We start from the raw sequence: 24356 nt of genomic DNA, 5'->3' as shown, positions 1-24356 counted from the left end.
ATAAATAAATACATAAAAATAAATAAAATTCCACTGACATATCTGTTTTTGGATTATGAGTCTTGCATAATAGGCTACTGTTGGTGTTGCAAATTCAGAGACACCACAAGGTGGAGGTGTAGGGCTAGTGTATTGAGGAAACATTGGTGCGAATACAAAAGGCTGATGTTTTAGCCATACTACAGGCCTATATTAGAAATCAATGATTACGATTAGGCCCTTCATTCCTACTAAAATTATTTTTGCAATAGGATAAATGCTCTGCAGATGGAGAGAACTCCATGCCCAAACTTCAGTCAAGTTTATTAAACATGAAGCAATGATCCCCTTTACAATTCAATTTGACTACCTGGGACTGCTGAATTTCACAAATGCCACATGATTATCATCTGATGGTTTCATATAGGCCTAAAGATATTGTAGATAATAGCCTATCAGGCTATTCAAATTGGTAGCCTAGATCAATGTTTCCCAGCCTTTTTTGTCCTGCGTACCCCCTAAGCAATTCTGTCATATTATGAGTACCCCCCTCACTCTTGCTCTATATCTATTCCTCTATCCCAATGTGACTACACTCCATATATTTTCTATTATTACATTTTTCCAAGTACCCCCTGAGGTGAACTCGCGTACCCCTAGTGGTACACGTACCCCTGGTTGGGAAACACTGGGTTAGATAACGCACAACACACAGTCTGAACTGCATTTCCCATGCTGCTTTGAGAAGCGCGAAGTTGTAGGGTGGGGCTTGAACAACAGAGAAGTTTTCAATTATCAGTCGGCTTCAATGTTCGCCTGCAGCAGGTGGGCAACGTGCGGAGGTGAACAAGTCATGTGTGCGACATGATGACTTTATTTCATAGGCGCGGCGGCTGTTCTCTGGACTATGCTCGAGCCTGCTCGTGCAAATTGGAGTGACTGTTTACCGCAGCAGCGAAGATTATGGATTCCCTTTTTGCGTTTTTAAATCGGATTTTATGTATTGGGGAATAGATTAGATATCTATTCGGAGTAATTGCCTTTCATTTTATTTTGGAGATTGGACAACACAGGCTGACAAACCTTTGACACTAGGCTCAAACTTTAGGACTTCGTTTTAGAATGGCTTTCGCCAAATTTAGCAAAATCTTGCGCCTGTCGTCTCTCGACGTCAAAAAGAAGGTAAAGCAGTATGCCCATATTCGCCGGGATGTTAACCCAAATGACATTTGGGAAATTATCGGAGAACTTGGGGACGGGGCGTTTGGCAAAGTGTACAAGGTGAGTTGTCAAGCGTCTTTGAATTGTCTTGACATTTATTGACATTTCAACTAGCCTCTCTGTGAAGTCTTCAGACTCCCCGACAGATGAATGTAAAACGAATTACTTTTTCTTTGTGTCATACAGTTTGACTCTGAACTTTCATCTTATGTTGAAATCTTTCGACACTGGTGTGCCAACTTGTGGCAGTCTTGTAGCCTACTCTATGCCCACAGACACAGTCAGTGCGAATGTATGTCCTACCAACCTCTTGTTCTACCTGTCAAACGCCAACCATAGTGGACTGCAGAATGTGTGTAGCCTACTGTGTGAAACACCCCATTTTTGGTGGGGTCCTCTCAACATGCTTAGGCCTACTAAACATTTATCAATGTAAAAGTGTGCGTGCGTGTTGAAGTGTTTGATTTAAGAGGACCAGTAGGATTAAAAACAGTTGAAGTAGTGACAGTCCAACATTTAAGTAATCTAAGTTTAAATCACTTAATCATGTTTCATGGTGTCACAAAGGCTCATCACTTGTTATCATGCATCATGTCTGTGTTACATCACTTTGTCAGTGTAACAGAAACTGCTACAAAAAGTGGTCTCTAAAACGCACACAAACAGGTTTCTCTGAAGTGTCAAGAGGAGGCCAGCAAACATTTCTTACACCTCAGGAGTGGAATGCTGTTAGTGAATCGGGTCTTTTGGCAACATACATCCGTGTTCAAGCTTCTAACCCACAGGCCCAGCAGCACCAAAGCCCCAGGGACTGGTGTGTTCCTAAGTAGCCCAAGTGATGCCTCACCCCTCCCTCCTATGCATGAGCTGTGGTGCACTTCAGCAAGCGAGCAAGTAGGAGGAAGCAAGAATGTGCCTTGGTTTCGATGGGTGGAGGAGATTTCTAGTAGTCCCTCTGCACTGCAGATGAGTACTTTTCATTGATGATCTTTGGCTGCTTCAGCTGTCAAAGTGACTCCATTGGGGTTTTTTTGTTTTGGTAACCACAGTTCCAGTTTGTGGCTTTCAGTGAAGCAGAGACAATGGTAGGGATGGTAATGGTTTTGCATTCAGTCCAAATTGGAATAAAAAAGACGCCAGACACCAAACAGTAACCCAATGACATGCCCATTATACAATGGATATCCACCAACGCCAAGCTTTCTCTTCATCCGAGCAGTCGCCATGCTCCCTGCCTGAAATAGCAGCTTGATTCCCCTCGGGAGACCCTTATTGGTAGTGTTTTTATTCTCACAAGTTCCCCTCCTCCTCCACAAGCAGGAAAAGATATCGACCATTGCCAACTGCAGTCAAAATGTTTGGAAAGCTCTTCTACGTTGTTGGTGTATGGACTGAGGGGTGTATTTGGCTCTGTTGGCAGTCATAACACAGACCAGGCCGTTGTTGTCGGGCATAGTGCCACTCTATACATTTGCTCATTACATTTATTTCTTGCACAGCCTCTTAATGTCATTGCTGGACAACAGCATTCAGAGTGACAACACTTGAGCTATAATAATTAAACCGCTTGAAAAGACTCGGGGAGTTTGAACACCCGTAAACCAGCTCAAGCCAGCCTGTCAGTGTCTGGTGGTGGGGACAACTGCTGAAGTGCAACTACTAATGTCTTACAGTCTGCCCAGACTTCCTGTGTCTTGTGCTTGCTTTCTCTTGTCTTTGTGCACATTTTTATCAAACCCCAAATATCTTCACTAGTAGTCTTTGCATCTCTGTTGTCGAAGACCAACAGCTATATTATGTGATATTACACTTAGTTGGCGGTTCTGTCCAAAGCGTCTTAATCATAATATAGGATTGGTTGCAGTTCCTGCAGCAATATGGGGTAAGGTGCTCATGGGCACTTCATCCATGGACAAAGATGTAGGGACACACATTTTTCATAATGGTAAGATTGGGATTTGAATTTGCAACTGTAACGGAGGCCAACTAGCAGAGTGTTGGGCTATCGGACCGGCCACCTCCGTCACACAACCCTCTGATCTACCTTGCTAACCATTAGGCCACAACTGGCCCATGTCCAGGTCTTTGTATTTACCCACAATGCACTATGGCTCTGTAGCCAGGACCAGCGCTAGAGAGCTGCACATTAATCTTTCTCACTGGTTGTGAAGAATGGTGGTATTTGACAAGTACTGACCAGTTGGTCCAGTCCAAGTGTGTGAGAAACTTTTGTGTGCATTGCAGTTGCCTTAATTCTGAAACGGTTTGCAGTGTGATGGAAAAGCTGAAATCAATGATTGTCAAACATGGGAAGCCACATTGGAATGTTTCTTGACATTTCTGATGCAGTGCAACTTTCAGCATAATGCCCAAGACCTGCAAACATTGTTTTTTACTGTAACCACATTTAGTTTCACCTCTCAAGTCTACAAGCCTTATCAAATGGTACATTTCGCCTTTTTGGATGTTTTCAAGTATATTGTTTCAGATGAGTTTTGGCTTGAAATCCTTGGTGTCCTTGCAATCATTGGTTTACATAAGGCAGAAAATCATTCTGTTCTGCTTTGTCGCAGTTTATCTCCCTAAAGTATGTGGCATAGATATGTCATTGACAAGCCAGCCCTGCTGTTGTCTCAGTTTGTGATAAGTTTGTCCTCGTTCAGTGACATTCTGTGTCATGGCACTCTGTTCTGTGTGCTGTGCGGATGAGGATGGGTTATCATGTAGTGCTAAAGGTCTTCTGAGAGAGCCAGGATGTTTTGGAAACCCTCAACAAAACAAAGTACTCGTGGCACTGAGTCAATATTTTATGATCTTTTATGTGGTATTAACTAACTGTGTAAAAATTCCAAGACACCACCCACCCCATTTTTTCGTTAAGCATAAGCACACATAGGCGCAGTTAAAATACTGAGGTGTGTTTCAATGGCCAGTAAGAGTTATGTGATGGGGTGGGGGTGGAGGTGGAGGTGTAACTTGCAAGACGGAAGGTTAACTGGAGCAGCTTGGATGTGAAACCTTTTATTATTAAAAAAAAAGTGCTAATGAGTAACATTGTCTACACCACAGTCTCAAGTGAGCCTCTGATGGCCCTTCCTACTTCATACGTGCATTAGTCCTCTCCTGTTGAAGCACCAAATGGTGATCAATTTCTTGTTATTGTCTTTCTTTGGGTTTCAGTAAACGCACACCGTTTGAGGTGCGTACGGCAGACAATTAGACTCAACTTGAAAAAGAATGGTCGTCGCACACTCAGAACTTCATGCAGTTACATTTAATAAGACCAACGTTTCGGCTTACGCCTTCAAGATGACCCTGATGATGAGTGTGCGACGACCATTCTTTTTCAATTTCTTGTTATTAAAAATCAGGGAGCAACAAATGGCTGGTTGAAACAGACACTTGGGTTGTGCTTCCAGGGAAAAAAAAGCTTGGATGTGGGGGCTTTATCCAGTTGCAGCACTACGTAGATACTGAACTGCAGGAGTGTGAAGGATATCTTTTGGTGTCTACGTACAGGGGGGGAACCCTTGCTTTGTGTGTGTGTGATCACATGGACGTGTGGGTGAAGCCCCGCTCCCTAATCAGCTGGTACTCAGGAACGCTGCACCTCCCCTGATAAGAGTCCTCCGCAGGGGGGAGGGCGTGCAGAGACAGGGCTGCCAATGCCATAGACCAGGGATGTCAGGAACCTGTGGCTCTTTCGGGAAATGTATCTGGCTCTCACTAATGTAGGGTTGCCAACCATCCCTTGACATATGGAATCCTAAATAAAAGTACGGGTTCCATATTGAGTTGAAACAGGAAACGGGATGTTAAAATGTGTTACAATGCAGGAAATTACATCTAAGAAATACATTTTTTTTGTGGGGAGGACTCCCAGGCCTTCTACCATAATGAAGTTGACAGTTGGCAACCCTACCTGTTATCAATAAAAGTAATAACTTGACAGTATGCTCTAAAATTATTGAGTTTAATTGATACACATGCTTTTAATTGTATTCACTTTTCAGTGTTTTGGAAATGGTATGGCTCTCATGAATTATTTTGCAAAATAATTTGGTGTTTATGGCTCTCGACACCAAAAAGGTTCCCGACCCCTGCCATAGACCCTGGGTGGATTCCAATATCCAGGCTTCCATCCTCCCTTGCTCACTTGTCTGCTTGTGACCTCATGATGACGTCACTGACAACAGAAAATTAATTCAATATCTTGCAAAAGCAGAATTCTAATATAATTTCCTCATTTGCAATCGGCATGGTGAATGAAGAATAGTCCCCCAAAAATTGTTGTGGCTAGGCTTACAGCAGGCAAACGTTATTGTTTTCTCCATGGAGGCGGGGCGTCAGCAAAACGCTTGGCCACAAGCACTTGTGGAGAACGGCAATGTGCATATTGGAATTCAACCCCTGCCTCAAATTGGAAGGTGTATGTGGCGTTGGTGTGTGTTTGTGTACACACATAGTACATTTTTCACTGTTCAAGTTCATAGACTCATTGAAATCTCTCACAACAGTCCTGTTGAGCTGCAAAAGGAGAATGAGCAACAGAGGGGCTGCCTAAGATGCTGGCCCTGCCCAGAGTCTGTTTGTTTGGTTTATGTTTGCAACTATACTGTTAATGTTGCTGACTTAATGAAGACATGACAAAGAGTTGGGCCACTAAAATACACTCTGTGGAAGCGTGTCATATATGGCTCTCAAAGTATTGAAAAGGCACTCTGGAGTTTACAGTGCTGTTATATTCTTTTGCACATCTGTCCCATAAGTGTCAGTTTTACAATTTACCGTACCAACGTCACAAAGTAAGTTTTTTTTAGAGAAGCGGAGCAGGACGGGATGGGTGGTTGATATATTTTTATCCAGAAGGTTAATGATCAAGTGCATCTGACCTGAAAATCAGTTATTTTCAGATTACTTGTGCACCCATTGACGGTGCACTCAGTGACAGTGACAACTCAAGTGCATTTATTAGAGTAGATTAGATTAGAACTTTTTTCAAGACCAAGATGGACACACAAAGCACAAGAGTGAAATATCAAGTCCTAATAATCTCACAAAACATTCATGTTGATGTGAAAAAAACCCACACTTCCTGACACAATTCAGTCTCTTTTTCACACGATTCACCACATTAACCAGTGCCACAGCTCTACCAAGAGGAGGGTAGGGTTGCCAGATGTAACCGTTGAGTCCCAGCCCTTTAAATGCTCAAAAACCACCTTGACTCCCACCCAATTTGAACCCTTTTTAAACTTTTATTTCTATGGCCATTAAGCTACAAAACATTCAACCCAATACATTTTCTTACCAGCAGATGATCTTCCCAAACAGTTAAATTGGCTGAGAAACTGCCCAATCTGGCAACCCTGGCAGGAGAGACATGCCGGTGGTGCCAGACTGCTGACAGACCCACTATCTGTGTGTGTGTGCTGCTTTGCTGCTTCGCTGCAGTGCTGCTGGAACTTTAAAACATTATGGCCACATTGCCACGTCCACCACTCGGCTCTGCTAATGATTGAACTCCATAACATGACACCAGTTGCGTAAGACATGATAGCACAGGGATCTCTGAGACTGGAAAAGTCACTGATCAGAGTAAAAAAAAAGGTGCCATTATGGTAAGAAAAAGAAGGTTGGCAAAGGGAACAGAATGCACATTTTTACAAGTTACTACATGTGAGATTGTGGCCAGCAGTTAAACTGATACCATCATCTCAGGAAACATGTTAGCAGTTACACCGATGCCACAATCTCATGAATTATATTGTAAAACTGTGAGAAATATTCCCCCCTCCCCCATAGTCAAAATAACATCAGACTGTAACATGGCATTTAAATGATAAATATTTAAGATGAAGATGCCGTATTTTCCGTTCATCATCTTTCATAATTTCCATTGGCATAACATGACTACTTAATTAGTTGTTTTTTTTGTTGTTTTGTTTTGTTTGTTTCTTGGTGCATAGAGCACCTTTTTAACACCAAGGACGTGGGAACGAGAAACCACAACACAGACCTGGTAAGTCACAGGACAACTTGCAATTGCATTTGTGGTATTCCAGTCCTCTCTTCCCAAGACCTTTACGGTTGAACTTAACCCCTGCGGAGGACTTCCCTAATCCTGTAATACCACTGAGGCTCTGATGTGATGTGATGTGACTCGACTGGAGCCTTGACTAGGCCTACCCAAAAGCCACGCCTTGGGTTTTGCCCTATGTGAGCTCACACACACATTATGGATTAAGCCTGGCTTGTCTTAAGACTCACACTTGGACTTGGATAAACAGCAGGGAGTAAACACTGCTAGATTGGTTTCACACAATCACATTAAATGTGCCGCCAGAAGGATAAGTAGCAAGAATGGCATTACGCATTGGGCACAGCCTCCTCTTATTTTGTGTGTAGTTTTCTGCACACACTTGGAGAAACAATGGGTGCAAGCAGGGAAGCTGACAAAGAGGTCAGTTGTCCCGGGCCCAGGGAGAGAGGGGGTGCGAAATGGGGTCCAAGAGTGCTGTATTCGTCAACCTCTGCCTGCCGTGAAAGACATATACACAAAGAGAGTGCTATCTAGGGCCCATAACATTCTCAAAGACCAGTCACACCCAGGATATGGACTATTTAAAAAACTGAGATCTGGAAGGCGACTGTGCTGTCACAGAGCTAGAACTGAAAGACTGAGAAAGAGCTTTTTTCCTCATGCCATTTGCTTACTGAATTCCTCCTAATTACTTTGATTGAACACACACACACACACACACACACACACCTTTTATTTTTATTTTATTTCTTCTTCACCCTTCTTCTGCACACTTGTTTTGCAACGGCCATGCATTTCATTACAAGTGACACGAAAGTGTCTATGTACATGACAAATAAATATCCTTGAATCCTTATATTGTATGCATTGGATGGGGGGGCTTTGTCCCGGGCCAGACAAAAGCTGTCAGTGCCCCTGGGTGCTACAGTGGAGTCCAAACCTGAGGCCAAAATGGTGCTGAAGTCAAGAGTTTGAGTTAAGCTTAAGGCGTGATTGTATTATTTTCAGCAGTGGAGCCCGCACCTTTCTCCCAGAAATAGCTCTGCAAACATGGACAAACCTTGGCTGTGTGGTGGTGGCTGTCCAAGGGTGCCGAGGCCCATCCTGACTCCCGCCTGAGTGCACAGTCACATGCTAGAGAGCTGAGTGAGTGTTAGTGCTGCACTGTTGCTAGGGTACAGTATGGGGCAGGCTTTGTAATCTTTCTTCCTCTGTGGTAGGGGAGTCACAGAGGCAGGGCAATCTTCCTGCGTTCAAAGTATTTGCTTGTTTCCTGCATAACTGCATCGTTTAGGGTATTTTATTACCTATAAAGTGAACAAAGGGGGCACCTCAGGTTTGGCCGTTTGGCCAGCATATGTTATTCAAAATTGGATATAGTGTGCATCATATAATCTATTGTTCAATGATGTTGAGAATTGGATTTGTTAGCCATACCAGACACACCGGGACAAACGGGTCAGTTGTCCTGGGCCCAGTGAGAAGGAGTGCCCAGAAATGGTTCCCATTCCATTATGATTTTGGCCTAGGGCTGGCAAAAGCTGTCAGCTGCCCTGACTGTGATACTTGGCAGTGAAAGGGTGAAGGAGGAGAGGGCTTCATGGGTAGTTTGGAGGAAATTGCCCCCTGCCAAACCTCTGCAGGTGTACAGGTAATGATGCATAGGACAACTATTTGAGCAATGTTGCCGGGCAGTATGATTGCCTGCTTCTGATCAAAGTTCTTTTTCGAAAAGCGTTTATAGGGATAAACAGTCTAAACAACATTTTATAGTGTCATTGCCCAGGAACATTGCTTAAAAAAATGTCCTGTGTATCATCACCTTAAAGAGTGTGTACACCCAGAGATCACGATCTTTGTCTTATACAGCTTACCCTCCCAATTAAAGGGGTATGCCACTTTTTTATGGGTTAATACAGTTAAAATCGTTGGCTGGGGTTTATAAAGGTGGTTAAGTGTCTCATTTTTCATGTTAAGCGTTGTCTTGCTTTAACACAAGTTAAAAGAGGGAGTATGTCGCTAAGCTAGTGAAAGTCAATGGATCACTGTAGCATGTAGCATTCTACATTAAGCCCCAAAATAGTGGCCCATGTATTAAGCCCCTGTATTAAGCCCCAAAATANTGGCATACCCCTTTAAACTTCAACAGGTGCTAAGACTTTTGAATAAACGTGTGTGACTGCCCGTGTAGGAATAGGTGTCCGCAAGTGAAATTCATGTCTCATGATGATGAGCTATATTTATTTTTTGACGTCAGAAGTATGCTCTTGAGGCAGACTGTGGTGGCTGTTTGCCTGTTGGTGTTTCTGTTTACAATATGTGTGTTGTTTATCCCAAACAGGAATGTCTGGTTTCTTCCTGCGTCTTCATCGCAGTGGCATCCTAAAGACGGCTCCTAATGGCCTCCATCTTGTTGTCTCGCTGGCTGCCTTGATTTGAGGCTTGTGCCTTTGTTCTTTTTTAGCTTTTACGTATGTCATGCATGTGCTGTTGATGGTTGTGTAATTGAGTTAGGGCCTGGTAAACCGCTGTGGTCTCTGATCCTCTGCTGGAGCATGTTTTTGGATGTTTACTCTTGTCCTCAAGCTCAGTTCCTCAGTGAATATAAAAATATCACATGTATTTTAATCCGCTGCGCCTTGAGACCCTGACTCAACATTTGTATCCATGTCTTGCCGTCGGTAGAACATGGCGAGGCTGCCGCAGTGGTCAGTGTTGCTTAGTCTTGCGCAAGGCAAGATAAGGTTGTGGCATCATCAACTGCACTGCGCTGGCAATGGCATGCCATTTTCCCGACGGTGAAAGGTGGGGCTGACCCCCTTGTTTGTGCGTGACCGCTGTGTTTACACAGATGTTTTCCCAGAAGCCCTAGAGGCACAGGACCCCAGCGGTGCAGTTTTAATCTGACTGCTGTCCACAGGGCCACAGAGATGAGGGAACTTAAGACTTGGCATCCGTCTCATTCTCTCTCTCTCGCTCTCTCGCTCTCTCTCTCTCTCGCTCTCGCTCTCTCTCTCTCTCTCTCTCTCTCTCTCTCTCTCTCTCTCTCTCTCTTGCCTGCTCCCTCTTCCTAGCCCTCTCTCTCTGTCTTTCGCTCTCTCTATCTAGCTCACTCGCTCCGTCTCTCTCTGGCTCACTCTCCTCCCTCTCTCTACTCATCACTCTTTTCATTATGTCTCATTCTTTGTTTCCGACTCCCCTCTATTTCATTTTGATACAAAATATTCCCCCTCTCTTTTTTTATTTCAACCTCTCCTCGTAGAGAGTTAATTTATTTCACCACTTTATGTATTTCACACATGCAGCACATGCGGCAGGGCAGCAAGTTCACAAGAACCCTATGAACAAATAAAGGAATGCCCAATTCCAGTCAACCCCCAGTCTTTTAGTTCCCTTGAGAAAAAAAAATCTACCTTTTGTTTATCAGGCCTTTTCCACTTGAGCTGTTTTCCCTACCAGAGGCCCTTTGAACTGCAATGACCTGTGGCAAGGAGATGCATGGCTTTAGTTAGATTTCAAAATGCCTTGTGCCTTGCTCTTTTTTTCTCAGTTCTGTTGCTGCCTCACTGCCGCTGTGACTCTCATGTCGGTGACAGGGTGTGGAGGTTCTTTCCTGTTTCGCTCAAGTGTGGTTAAGCAAGATTTTTTAATTACACACCACTGTTTTTTGTGTGTTGAGCCTCCTTGGTCTCTCCAAATGCCATTTGTCGTCGTCTTGCTTAAATAGGGCTTAAAATGTGTGTGATCCTCCTGGCAAGCCAAGATGGCATGTGTGCGCATATCATAATTATCAGGCCTTCGAGTATGTCAGCACGTTACACAGAACAGGAAATGGAATTGAAAATGTTGCCGTTTCCTAAACATTCTATCAAACCGGTAGAACCACACGAAGAGCTACATAAACAATTTGTTTCTTTAGATTTTAGGTTTTTAAGAATCTAGATAAATGTTATACGTGAAGGTTTTCTTGCCAGATAAAAAGGGAAGGGCCACGTTGCCATGCCCTTTGCTAATTTGTATTTTTTTTTAAAAGGCATAGATGGCTGGCCATGTGTGGCACCACCTTTTGGAGTTTCACCCACACTATGAGAACGGTGTGTTCTTTCTGTCTCGCAAGCCAAACCACTGTGCGGTGACATGATGAACATAGCTTGACCTTACATTTCCAGTCAGCCACACATGGGGCCCTCTGCACTGCTGCTTTCTCTTCAGTTCTTTTCTTCAAAGTCGCATTCACAACACATGCACCACCCCAGTTCCTGTCCCACCTCGCGGTGATATCATCAGTGCAGCGCTCGCGTCCAACATGTGACATCGAGACTTCAGTTTGGCACCCTACACGTTTTGTAAATATAATATGTAGGTTGGTGCGCTGCACACAGACAATGCACTGAATCTTTTGAAAAGTCTATCGAACTCTCTCTCTGTATAAAGCCAAGACATTGTAGATGGCACAGGATTATATAAGTTTATCTTGGTCACATTTCTTGTTGTGCACTGGGTATTTAGTACAGGAGTGTCGAGTGTGGGAAAAATATGGAAGCAATAGGTCAGATGGGGCTGACTCATAATACATTTGGTTACAAACCAATAATAAGTAGGTAATGTTAAAGTAATTGTATGTGTAATTTCATGGAATGCAAGTAATTAAGTACTGCTTCTAAGGAATCATTTAAGCAATGATGAAATGGTAATGAAGTTCACAGCTCGGCAGCTGCAATGTACCAAATATATGTTTTGACTGCATAAGTACTACATTCAAAGTTTTCTTCCTTATTGTTTTTTTTTCTGTCCAGGCCAAAAACAAGGAGACGGGGATACTGGCCGCTGCCAAAGTGATCGAGACCAAATGCGATGAGGAGCTTGAGGACTATGTGGTGGAGATCGACATCTTGGCCTCCTGTGACCACCACTACATCGTCAAGCTGCTTGACGCCTTCTACCATGATACCAAACTCTGGGTAAGCGTAGTGAATACAGGTCAATGGGTGTGTGCTTTTTTGGCACCTGAGGGTGAGGGGGTGGTTGTGGAGGTGTCCTGTTAGACCCTGCCATTTACATTTATGCATAGTTTTTGTACACATCTGTTTGGGCTTTTTATTTACACGTAAATGTAGCTCACTAAAACATTTTTTTTAAACCAGAGTTGTCTAAAACATGCCACATGGGACGGGATCAAACGGGATCAAAATATGTAAAGGGATAATGAAAATATCCATTTAAAAAAAATATTTACCTACATGTAGCCAAGACCTATTTGCTGTACATTGCCCAGCCAAGGGGGTTAAAGAGCCATTATCCACTGAGAACTACAATTAACAAGTTAGTTAATGGCCATGTTGCCAAATAAGTCCTTATGCTGGCCACATCACCTGAAGTTAGTTTAAACAAAGTAGAAGCGGATATGAATTGATACTTTTTCTCCATTGTTATTGGTGTTCATCCCGTAAAGCCACTAATTTGATCCAACCAGCTCTGAGTACTGGTGCCAGCTGATCAATCAGCAATGTTGTAGAGGGTTTGTTTCCACCCAGTGATTCTGGCATTGACATCTCTGTCTATGATATGTCAACATGTAACCGTAGCAGGTTTTATTTTCACCCATGCTACCTCTGTGGAATTTTTAGTTGTGTCAGGAAACCAACCCTTCCCACCATCCATCTCCAGCACTTTTCAGCCCTCCTAGGTTTTGTGCTATGTATTTACAGTATGTACCGTATGGGAGCTCAAGACAGGCCAGGCAGCACTTCCAAGAGTAGAGGTTTTAACACAACTGGGAGGACCCAGGGCCGGTGGTTTGACCACCCCCCGAGTGAGGTTTTCTATGGAACAGCCCCTGGTATTTGTGGAATTTGGAGAGAGTGAGAGGCACCTTTTAATTTCGGGAGCCCGAGGAAGTGTGTAAAGGGGTGTGTTAGGGCCTGAGTCAGCGTATGGCGCTTACAAGAAACGCTGTTTGTCTGGTTGAGGTGCACGTCGACGAGCACTCTGCCCACACACACACACACAAACACACACACACACACACACACACACACACACACACACACACACACACACACACACACACACACACACACACACACACACACACACACACACACACACACACACACACACACACACACACACAAACACAACTGCCCCTGTTGACTATCCTTGGGTGGTGTGAACAGGTTTTTTTTTCGCCTCCCTTTTCTGATGTGAACGCATGTGATTTTCAGCCTCACAGTCCGGCTGCTGTTTGACACAATGTGTTTATCAGAGGCCTTGAGGCTCTTGTGTTCAGGCTATTTACATCCTGCTCTTTTTGATCGAGGCGTGGTTGAGGTTTAGGTGGACCAGACCTTGGAGAGGCTAAGAACTTTTTTTTCTCCCCACAAGCTCAACGTCACATTTAAACAATAACACAGCGAAGGCTGGGGATATTCAACTTGAGCCGGAAAATCACCAAGGAAAACAAACAAATAAAAATAACAGCATGCGCCAAAAAAAGCCCCTGTAAGAAGAAAAAAAACCAGCCACAATGCACCCTTCAAGACACAAGCTCTGGAGGTCTGGGGGGGTGACTCTGCCGTAAAACAACATGCTTCTCAGCTGGTTCCGAGGTTGCCTTGGCATCCCGTCCTAGTCGGCGTGTCATAAAGCATGCTTATTTACATGGAGATGAAGCGCCTTGGCGGTCGAAGAGACGGGGATTGGGAAGTGTGTTTACATGGGTAGTGCCAAGGACGTGTGTTTACATGGCATTGCCCAGAAAACATGTCTGAAGCCTTGGGCAACAGCGAACAAGCCATCTCCCACAGCGGTGACACACTGGGACACAAATGAAGGACTTGCCTTTTATGGGTGCTGCATTCTTCCAGAGGGGGGGGGGGGAGGAGGGGGGAGGGGGAGGGGGGAGGGGAGAGGGGAGAGGGGAGAGGGGAGAGGGGAGAGGGTGGAGGGGGAGGGGGGGAGGGGGGAGGGAGAGGGGAGAGAGAGAGAGAGAGAGAGAGAGAGAGAGAGAGAGAGGGGAGAGAGAGAGAGAGGAGAGAGAGAGAGAGAGAGAGAGAGAGCGAGAGAGCAGAGAAGTTAAATACTGAGAGAGAGAGAGAGAGAGAGCGAGAGAGAGAGGAGAGAGACAGGCGAGAGAGAGAGAGAGAGAGAGAGAGAGAGAGAGAGAGAGACAGACAGACAGACAGACAGACAGACAGACAGACAGACAGACAGACAGACAGACAGACAGACAGACAGACAGACAGACAGACAGACAGACAGACAGACAGACAGACAGACAGACAGACAGACAGACAGACAGACAGACAGACAGACAGACAGACAGACAGACAGACAGACAGACAGACACAAATGCGAGAGACTCCTCCACTGAACCCAAACAAGTCAGGCAACATCGGGTCTATCAGCTTCCAGATCATCAGTATCCGCTGACAACCATCGCTTAGGAGCGAGAGGCTACTTATGCACCAAAGAGCATAAACAGAGGAAGGGACAGGTGCTTTAAGAGGGACACGTACAGTACAGTAAATGGAGGTTGGGGAGATTCATTGCTTAGAGTCTTTGCATGGCAGCAGTCTTTAGTGAGCAGACCGAGCTTCCCCGTCTGGCTGGATAAATGGACTTGACCATGCGAGTACTTGGTGACTAAATGGATGGAAATGTCAGGCAAGAGAGCACAGAGCCAAAGGCCTTGTCTTTCTCACAGTGGAGCGAGTGCAAGCTAAGAAGAGTACAGTATGCAGCACTGAGCACTCATCCTCCCCAGCCCGGACTTCCTCCACCACTACCATCAGCAAAACAACAGCGCTCTCTTTTCTTTTCCTCATTCCTTCTGTCAGTCTTTCTTGCCCTCTGTCCCTCTCTCCATCCCCTTCGATCCGGTTCCCCTTCCAACCTCTCCCATCTCGGTTTCCATTACGCTCTCTCAATTTCTCTTTAAATTCGTTGTTCTGTTGGTGCAATGACAATAAACACATTCTATTCTATTCCTCTCTCTCTCTCTCTCTCTCTCTCTCTCTCTCTCTCTCTCTCTCTCTCCCTCTCTCTTGGTCTCTCTCTCTCTCTCTCTCTCTCTCTCTCTCTCTCTCTCTAGAGTCAGACAAGCAGACCTTTTGAGACATATTGTCTGATAATTAATATCCTGGTGGCTTTTGTTTGACAGCAGCGCACAGCATGCCGTGTCCACTTAAATCGTATGCTGCTATCCTAGGGAATGTGTTAAATGTTAAGTAGAAAACCGTATATGCTCTGCACTCCTGCACCACACAACCTCACAATCTGGTGCGCCAACGGGAAGTGTGGTGTGTTAAATGTTAAGCAGGTTGCAGACTTTGAGTCATCCCATATGGGTGTTAAAGAACGATTTAAAACCGGCCCAGCCATGGCTAAATCAGCTGGACTCTTCGCTGCTACACCGGCGACCCGGGTTCGATCCCCCCCACCAAAGTCCCTGATTCTGAAGTGTCACTTGTTACAGTGTTGCCTGGTGATACAACAAGCGGACAGAGTGTTCACACAAGTACAGTACACACAGTGTGTGACTGTGTGCTCTGCTGCTTTCAATGCACACAGTCACACTTGTATTTTAACACGCTAACAAAAAGAAAGAGTTCACAAGTACAATACACACAGTGTGTGACTCTTTGTGCTCTGCCGCTTTCAATTCACACAGTCACACTTGTACTGTATTGTAACGCACTACCAAAAACAAGAAGGCTGTAGTGCTTACGAAAGGCTGCGCTGCACGGCGCTCGCCCAATCCGGTGGTCATTTGATACATGTTAAGTTGCAGACGACATCTGCTAGAGGTGTGGCGTGTACCCAGGTAATGTCTCTTAAATATGATTACTCTGCTGCCTGAAAGCTGTTATACAGGCCCACTGCTTAGTGCTGAAACTGTATCCACCAGCACCAATCTATTATTAACAGTTTTATATCTCCAAAGAACAATGGAGTTTGAGATCTGATCTCATATTCTATTCAAAATGCTGTCGTGCTGCTATTAGCGTAATGGTCTTAACCCTTTAATTTAATTTATTTACCCCCCCCCCCCCCCTTTTTATTTTTTTCTTCTGCTGGCCTCTTACTCACCCCATTCTCCCCATCTCTCACTCTGGCTCTTTCTATGAACTCTCTGTCTCTCCCTGTCTCTCTCTGTCTCTCTCTGTCTCTCTCTGTCTCTCTCCATATCTCTCTCCCCGTCTCTCTCCCCGTCTCTCTCTGTCTCTCTCCATATCTCTCTCCCCGTCTCTCTCCCCGTCTCTCTCCCCGTCTCTCTCCCCGTCTCTCTCCCTGTCTCTCTCCCTGTCTCTCTCCCTGTCTCTCTCCCTGTCTCTCTCCCTGTCTCTCTCCCTGTCTCTCTCCCTGTGTCTCTCTGTCTCTCTCTCTCTCTCTCTCTCTCTGTTTCTCTCTGTGACTCCCTCTGTGTCTCTCTTTGTGTCTATGTCTCTCTTTCTCTCTCTCTCTCTCCCCACCTTTCTACTTTCTGCCCTTTGTCTCTCTCTCGCTCTCTTTATTTTTTCTCCATCGCTGTCTCTTTACTCACTCCCCCACCATCTCAACTCCATCATGTACTGTAGTCCTATTTGCCCTCCTTTCAACTAGACCTCATATAGGAAACGGTACGGAAAGCAGAGATGCGTGCATGCATAGGTGGTGAGACAATGCTGTGTTGTGTTGTGTTGTGTTGTGCGAGTGTGTGTGCATGTGTGGGCGGTGTGTTGTTGATGAATGGCAGTCAGACGCTGTCTGCCGAGCATGTGGTCTGACCGGCTGGGCCACCTGTCTTCACCTGAAGGCCTTGTGGGCAGGCAGCATCGTCCTCCCTCAGCCAGGGGATTCCTGGCATAGCGCAGCGCTGCGTTGCTCTGCTCCCTGCCTGTAATTATGGCGGCTTTGTCTCCGAGCGCTCTCCCTAAACTAACATTTACCTGACATCGCTCTACGGTGACTGGCACTGACACAAGCACGTACACACTGACAAATGCATGCATGCACGTACATGCAGGCACAGATGAACACACACACAGACACAGACACACACACACACACACACACACACACACACACACACACACACACACACACACACACACACACACACACACACACACACACACACACACACACACACACACACACACACACACACAGAGGGAGAAAGTGAGGGAGAGTCACCCAGTGTGCACATGCATGCACATGGATGCAGAGACATACTTGCATCTCTGTCTACTGTACGTACCTGTACATGTGTAGAGATCAGTCATACCACATTTATTAGCACTGTTTCCCTCGCTGTCTTACTCTGCTTCTCTTCTTTTTCAATGTCTCATGGCCTGTTGTCCATTCTACTGAAGAAAGAGAGAGAGAGCGAAAGAGAGAGAGAGAGCAATGGAGAGAGGGCAATAGAGCGAGAGAAGAAGTAGTCTAGTCACCAGAGGGGGGTCACGCGCACCCCCTGTACTTGTTGTCGAAACCTATTTTTTTAGACTCCTACATATGTCTAATTTACAATAAGAGATGTTAGCATTGCTGCAAATTGTCCCATGGGTGTTTTTCAGGGCTCATCTTGGAAACTGTGCAATAGCGATTTATACAATTCTGACATTTGACTATTCACATAACTTTTGAACCAGACATGGTACAAAGACAAATGAGACCACTTTTCCATATAATTATAGCATGGGGAATTGAGTGGAAGGGTCAATAGGTTCATAAAAATATGTTTAGACTACTTCCTAGGAGAAAAATGACTAAAATGTATCAAATATTCTAGAAATTCTGACAGGAACTAGTGTGTAGATTTTCAAAAATGGTGTAAAGATGACATTCATTGCAAGTATTAGAAACATTCTTTGACTCGAGGTGACTACCATACATGCTGTCATTAACATTAAACCATCCCTGCCACCTTTTAAGGCTATGCTTAGTCATGGTTGATGCGAAAAGCATAATATTAGCAATCAGATGCATTGATGACTTGACCCTTCCAAAGCATCCAAAAACAGATTTTTAAAAGTGGTTTACAATAGTATCAGAAGTACTTAGAACATAATACATGTTTACCCAGTTTTTGGTGACAAGAAAGGCCTCAATTTCAAGATGGCCGCCACCAGGCCCACAAAATGAGCATTGTCTGAAAATTACCATACAATGACCAGGAATAGTGATGTTTGATATGTATTGTGATCATATAATATTCTTAATACCATGCTTACTTGATGGGTAAGTAATTATGAATAAATTTTGATATTGAGGAAGTCCATTAGCTACATGAAATAATCTTATTGAATTTAATTCTAAGATCGAAATTTGTGGAAAAAAAACTGCCATGTGTAGGCTCAGAATCTTGTATAGCCAATACAGATAATAATATCAATATAGGTGTTTTACCCCATGTTTCTGACTTGATCAGTTCATGTTCTGAGTAATTGCATTACTGTATACCGCTAACAACAATGTAAATTTCCCACTTTCCAGCAATTCTGAAGATTTAGAATCAGAATACTTTCATTGGGTATTTCCTAACTCCTTGAAATGGTGTTGGCAGCACAATGCATATCATTTCTCGCAAACAAATTCACCCTTTAATTGCTTTAAAACATGCAACACACCAGCCAGCTCCTGCACATTGCTGTAATTTACCAGAAGAAGCCACCCCAATTTCCATGGTAACACAACATGCCCAAACACCTGTAGCAATAGCATTGTAGCGAAGGGGAGTAGAGTTGCCCAGCCGGGACTCGAACCCAGACCTTCTGGGGTAGTAAACTGGGGCTTTGACCGCTACACCAAAGAGCCAGGCTCGTTGGCATGTCAGTTAGAACACACCCACAACCCTAGTGATGGTCACTCCATCACACTGCCTTCCCCTTCTGGAAGCGCTTCACACACTCTTGGTGTCCCTCACGCAACTGCCCATCATGCTTCTCCCATCCAGTGTGCCCCATCATCAATACTTCACCCATCACTGGGGTCCCTCACACCGGGGTCACCAATCCTGAGGGTCCCTCACCTGCAATTACGGCTCACAAATAATGGGTATGCTTCCGATGGCCTCATGGTAGCCATCCCACTTCTGACACCATTTGTAGCGAAGGGGAGTAGAGTTGCCCAGCCAGGGACTCGAACCCAGACCTTCCGGGGTAGTAAACTGAGGCTTTGACCGCTACACCAAAGAGCCAGGCTTGTTGGCATGTTAGTCAGAACAAACCCACAACCCTAGTGATGGTCACTCCATTACAAGCATAATAAAAGACGCAACAAATACTCCGAACTCTGAGTATCTATAGCAGGGGTCCCCAAACTAAGGCCCGGGGGCCGGATGCGGCCCGCCAGGCCCCTTTGACCGGCCCTCCACCTCTCTGCATCTCACCATTTGAACAGGCACCATTTGAACTATTTTGTGCTAGAAATTATGAAAGATGGAAGCAAAGGACAGCACTCTTCAGATTTTTCTCTGTTTATTCGCCTATGAACGTTTCAGGCAGAGCCCTTCTTCAGCGTGTCATGGCGATTGCAGAGCTAGAAATTATGGCTATAACGGGCAGTGGCCTAGTATACAGCCCACATGATTGATTTCGGCCCCTGATCACAGTCAGGAACGATAATGTGGCCCCCAGAGAAAAAAAGTTTGGGGACCACTGATCTATAGTAACATTAAGCCAGGGGGTATACTGAGAACATGGTATACTGTTAACCAACAATGAGTGGTAAACCTGCTAATATATATGCCTATTGTTATCCTTTAGTAAAGAACATTAGGGGTCCAGGCTCCAGATGATATACCTCTAACCTACTAAACCAGCTAATTAGTATACCCCCTAGGATGCACTCTGATTTAATATTAAAATGAAAGCTTTGGATTTGACCACCATTCTCTCCAGGCATCAGTGAGAAACACTGTGTCTGTGTCAGACTGTTTGTGTCAGACTCTGTGTCTGCCATAATCAACCCATGAAAACCAACTGGTCCAGACAATGGCCAATGTTGTGTGCTCAAAGACAGAGCAGAGTTGCTAAACACTCTCTTTACCAACAAGCCATGATCCCATCATGTTTTAAAGCGGCCACCATCAAAGTTGTGCCAAAGAAATCATTCCTATCCTGACGCATGCATCATGAAATGCTTTGAAGGGCTAGTAATGTTGCACATCCAAAAACAAATCCATCCATCTACCCTCTTCTTGTTCACATTGTATACTCAGCCAAATATCCCACAGAGGAGGTGATCTCTCCCGTCCTTCCAGCCCTAATCCATCTGTACAAAAAAACTAATATGAGAGAATGCTCTTGACATATGAGGATGCTGGTCATGGATTGCAATTCAGCATTCAGCACCAGTACCTCATCTACAGACTGTACAATCTGGGTATCAACACCAGCCTCTGCATCTTGCTTCAAGACTTCTTTAGGCAAGCACCAAATTCCAAGTAGGCTACCTCATTTATAATGACTCTCAGCACAGGGCCCAAGGTTGTGTGCTCAGTCATCAGTGCAAAACAACCTTTAGCACCAATGGTCTTTGGAAGTTTGCAGATGACACAGCCCTGGTGGATATTCTCGCCATGGGGTGATGAGACTCAGGAAAGAGGTTGACATTGTAAATGTGGTACAGACACAACAACCCAATACCAAGGGCACGCCCAACACCCTTCACACTCTTCACCCATCACTCGGTGTGTTACTGGTGTAGAGAGAGAGAACTACAGAAAATCCCTGGAGAGGTGCATGAGCGAGGTTCTCTACTGGGACACCAACCCTTTGTCACTGATGAAGCCCATTAATGTCATTGCTTTCTGTGTAAACTGGAATGGGTAAATGCTTCACCACCCATCATCTATGTGTGCCAGGCACGTGCACTCCAATACGGCAGGGGAGGCACGGCCTCACCAGCTCCAGATGAGAATGATGAGATGCAGTTAATGTGAATAATAGTAACAATAACAGCTATTGTTTTCGAGCATCTGCACCATAACTACCATTTGAGCAGTATTTAAACAGTTTCACTCATTTTCAATCATTTCCGTGGCCAAAATCGTAATATTTGCCCATTTCATGTCAAATTGCTCCGAATACGCTGAATTTGGGCCAACTCTGAACTGGCCTCACCCCGGATTGCGCAATCCCTCGTTAACAAGTTTGCGCGCATGCGCCATGTTGCTCGTTCTGTGAATGCAACCTGGTAATATTGTATGAAACGTTTTTATACACTTAATAGAAGTATGTATGGTGTGCCCTCATTTCCTGATATTTTTTAAATATTTTCTACGTGTGATTATCATTTCTTTACTCTGGACGCTTTGGCATAACGCCCACTGAAAGATACAATGATGAGGCGAGGAGTAGCCTGGCCGCAGACTCCTTCTGGTGTTGAGTCTTGCTGGACAGTTACGTCATAGCGAATCTGAAGTTCACAATACAGTCAGTTGGTGTTGTTGGCTAGCTTGTTCACTTTGACTGCTACAAGTGGATTTCATAACGAAACTAAGAGCATTCTCAAAGTTGGATTTCCAAGGGGAAAATATGTGATAAAGAATGGAGGACCGACAGAGCTGAAGGGTTTGCTACTCAGGTGACCGGTCAGAATAACTTCCCGATCATTTCAAAGTGAGTGGTACAACACTGCAGAAAATATTTGTTTCCCCTGTGTCTTGTTTGCAACCGGCGAGAATGTGTGGAAGACCGCATGGGATTTTACGATTTAACAATTTACTAAGGACTAAGGAGCCTCACGAAACACAAATCCTCGCGGCTACTCATATTCAATGCCAAATTGCTTTGGACGTTTGGGGCGACGTTTGGGGCTTTGGATGAACAGCACCGGCTAAAGTAACGTTAGCATGTACAACGCCAAAGTGGAGGAAAAGAGCGGCGCATGGACCTGATGCACGGGTTCAGGTAAGACCAATTTCCTATGTGTGTGAAGCCTGTGTTTGTGAGACCCGTGGGGAGATAGAGAATCCGCTGTGATTCTGTGGTAGCTTTTGTGATGGGCACCGGATTCTCATGTGCCCGGTAAAGTTGAGTACAGGGTACCGTTGAGGTAAATCAAATATACCCGTGTAACTACAAGACTCTGATTTAATTCCAAGGTGTAGGCATAACAGAAATGACAGTCCCAAAATATTTGGTGACCATATCGAAGCGTGTGTAATATCTGTTTACGTTGACATTCGCTTCCTGCCAAACCTTTGTCCCACATCGCTTGCCGTAGCCTCGTACAAGTAGATGTAGGCCTACATTTGCACGAGAATCCAGTTCGTATCACAAAAGCCATCACACCGGTTTGTTCGCCGTGGTGCTCAGCGGTTTATATGACACCATTTTTTGAATCCTGTGTGTCTTGAGCATCCGCCGTGATGCTCAGTCCACATTGCTGCTGCTGTGTGGTTTATGTGAGATCACTGTTTGAATCCTGTGTGTGTGTGTGTGTGTGAGAGAGCAGTGGGCTGTGAAGGAGCTTACACTCTCCACTACTCTCCCCTCACCTCCCCTCCTCTTCTCCTCTCCTCTCCTCTCCTCTCCTTTCCTCTCCCCCTCTCCTCTCTTTTCCCATCTCCTCTCCTGTCCTCTCTTTTCCCATCTCCTCTCCTGTCCTCTCTTTTCCCATCTACTCTCCTCTTCTCTCTTCTCCCCTCCCTCTCCTCTCCTCTCCTTGAGCTCCTCTCCACTCCTCCTCCTCTCATCTCCTCTCCTCTCTCTTCTCCTCCCCTCTCCTCCTCTCTCATCTCCTCTCTCCTCTCCTCTCCCCTCCCCATTCTCTCCTCTCCTCTCCTCTTCTCTCCTCTCCTCTCCACTACTCTCCTCTCCTCTGCTCTGCTGTCCACATTGGTGCTGTGTAGTTTATGTGAGACCACTGTTTGAATCCTGTGTGTGTGTGTGTGTGTGTGTGTGTGTGTGTGTGTGTGTGTGTGTGTGTGTGTGTGTGTGTGTGTGTGTGTGTGTGTGTGTGTGTGTGTGTGTGTGTGTGTGTGTGTGTGTGTGTGTGTGTGTGTGTGTGTGTGTGAGAGAGAGAGATCTAATAGCATTTTCTCTGCGGAAATGCAGTAAGCTTATGTCAAAATAATATAGGCCTAAGCTTACCTTATGTTAAGAAAGCTGCTATGACATATGGAACTTGTCGGTAGGCCTATTTGGCAATTATTTATTTGAAAATCTGATATTGAAAAAGTTGCCTCACCAGCCATAAATCCCAGCGCACGTTACTGATGTGTGCTGTGGCAAGACAGTTGGGTGTGTCCTTCAGCACAATGTCCAGAACATGCAAGATATGTCAGGAGACATGTCAGTACACCAAGGGACATGGAGGAGGCCATATGGTAGCTTACAACCCCAGCAGTGGGATTGATAGAGCCCTGCAAAATAAGCGTTTTAGGCCACTAATGTCAAATGCTCAAATGCTCAGGAGCAATAACAATTCTACAGTATTTATTTAGTGACTTTCAAAACACCCAAGGTTGCTTTGCTGTGTGTGTGTGTGTGTGTGTGTGTGTGTGTGTGTGTGTGTGTGTGTGTGTGTGTGTGTGTGTGTGTGTGTGTGTGTGTGTGTGTGTGTGTGTGTGTGTGTGTGTGTGTGTGTGTGTGTGTGTGTGTGTGTGTGTGTGTGTGTGTGTGTGTGTGTGTGTGTGTGTGTGTGTGTGTGTTAGAGTTTGAGAGTGAGTCTGGAGATTTTTCTGAGATGGTAAAAAGCATATTTGGTGACTATTTTGATGTGGGACTGAATTGATGGGACTGAATTGATAGTGATAAATCCAAGATGAGCATCAATCCAGGTGATGGTGATGGTGTTAGAAACTGTCTCAAAAGCTCCAGAGAGGTTTAGGATGATGAGGATGATTTCATTAGGAGGGTATGAGGGTCTGGTGTCCACAAGTGGGGCCTATTCCTACGATTTGCATATACCAGATAACATAAAGCAGGGATGGGCAAACTCAGGCCCGGGGGCCACATGCGGCCCACTGAGCCATTTCATCTGGCCCACAAAGCCTTTTAAATCCAAAGTACCTTCTTCAATAGTTAAAAAGTCTATAGTAAGTCTATTGAAGAAATTACAAACACACAGCAAGCAGCTGGATGTCAGGTCTACAACATGGTCCTTAGTACATAAGTACATA

General features: G+C 44.9%; 1 protein-coding gene across 2 annotated transcripts in view; it reads left to right on the top strand.

The window, feature by feature from the left end:
• Positions 1–795: 795 nt before the first annotated feature.
• Positions 796–24356, top strand: part of stk10 (serine/threonine kinase 10) — a 63759-nt gene continuing 40198 nt past the window's right edge. For both annotated transcript variants that reach the window (XM_063203671.1, XM_063203670.1), the window contains exons 1-2: positions 796–1260; positions 12040–12204. In XM_063203671.1, coding sequence (XP_063059741.1) covers positions 1102–1260; positions 12040–12204 — 324 coding nt within the window. In that variant the 5' untranslated portion in view covers positions 796–1101. The remainder of the gene's footprint in view (positions 1261–12039; positions 12205–24356) is intronic.

This window comes from Engraulis encrasicolus, chromosome 7 (assembly GCF_034702125.1).
Source record: "Engraulis encrasicolus isolate BLACKSEA-1 chromosome 7, IST_EnEncr_1.0, whole genome shotgun sequence".
Taxonomy (NCBI): Eukaryota; Metazoa; Chordata; class Actinopteri; order Clupeiformes; family Engraulidae; genus Engraulis; species Engraulis encrasicolus.
This window is presented reverse-complemented; position numbering and strand designations above follow the sequence as displayed.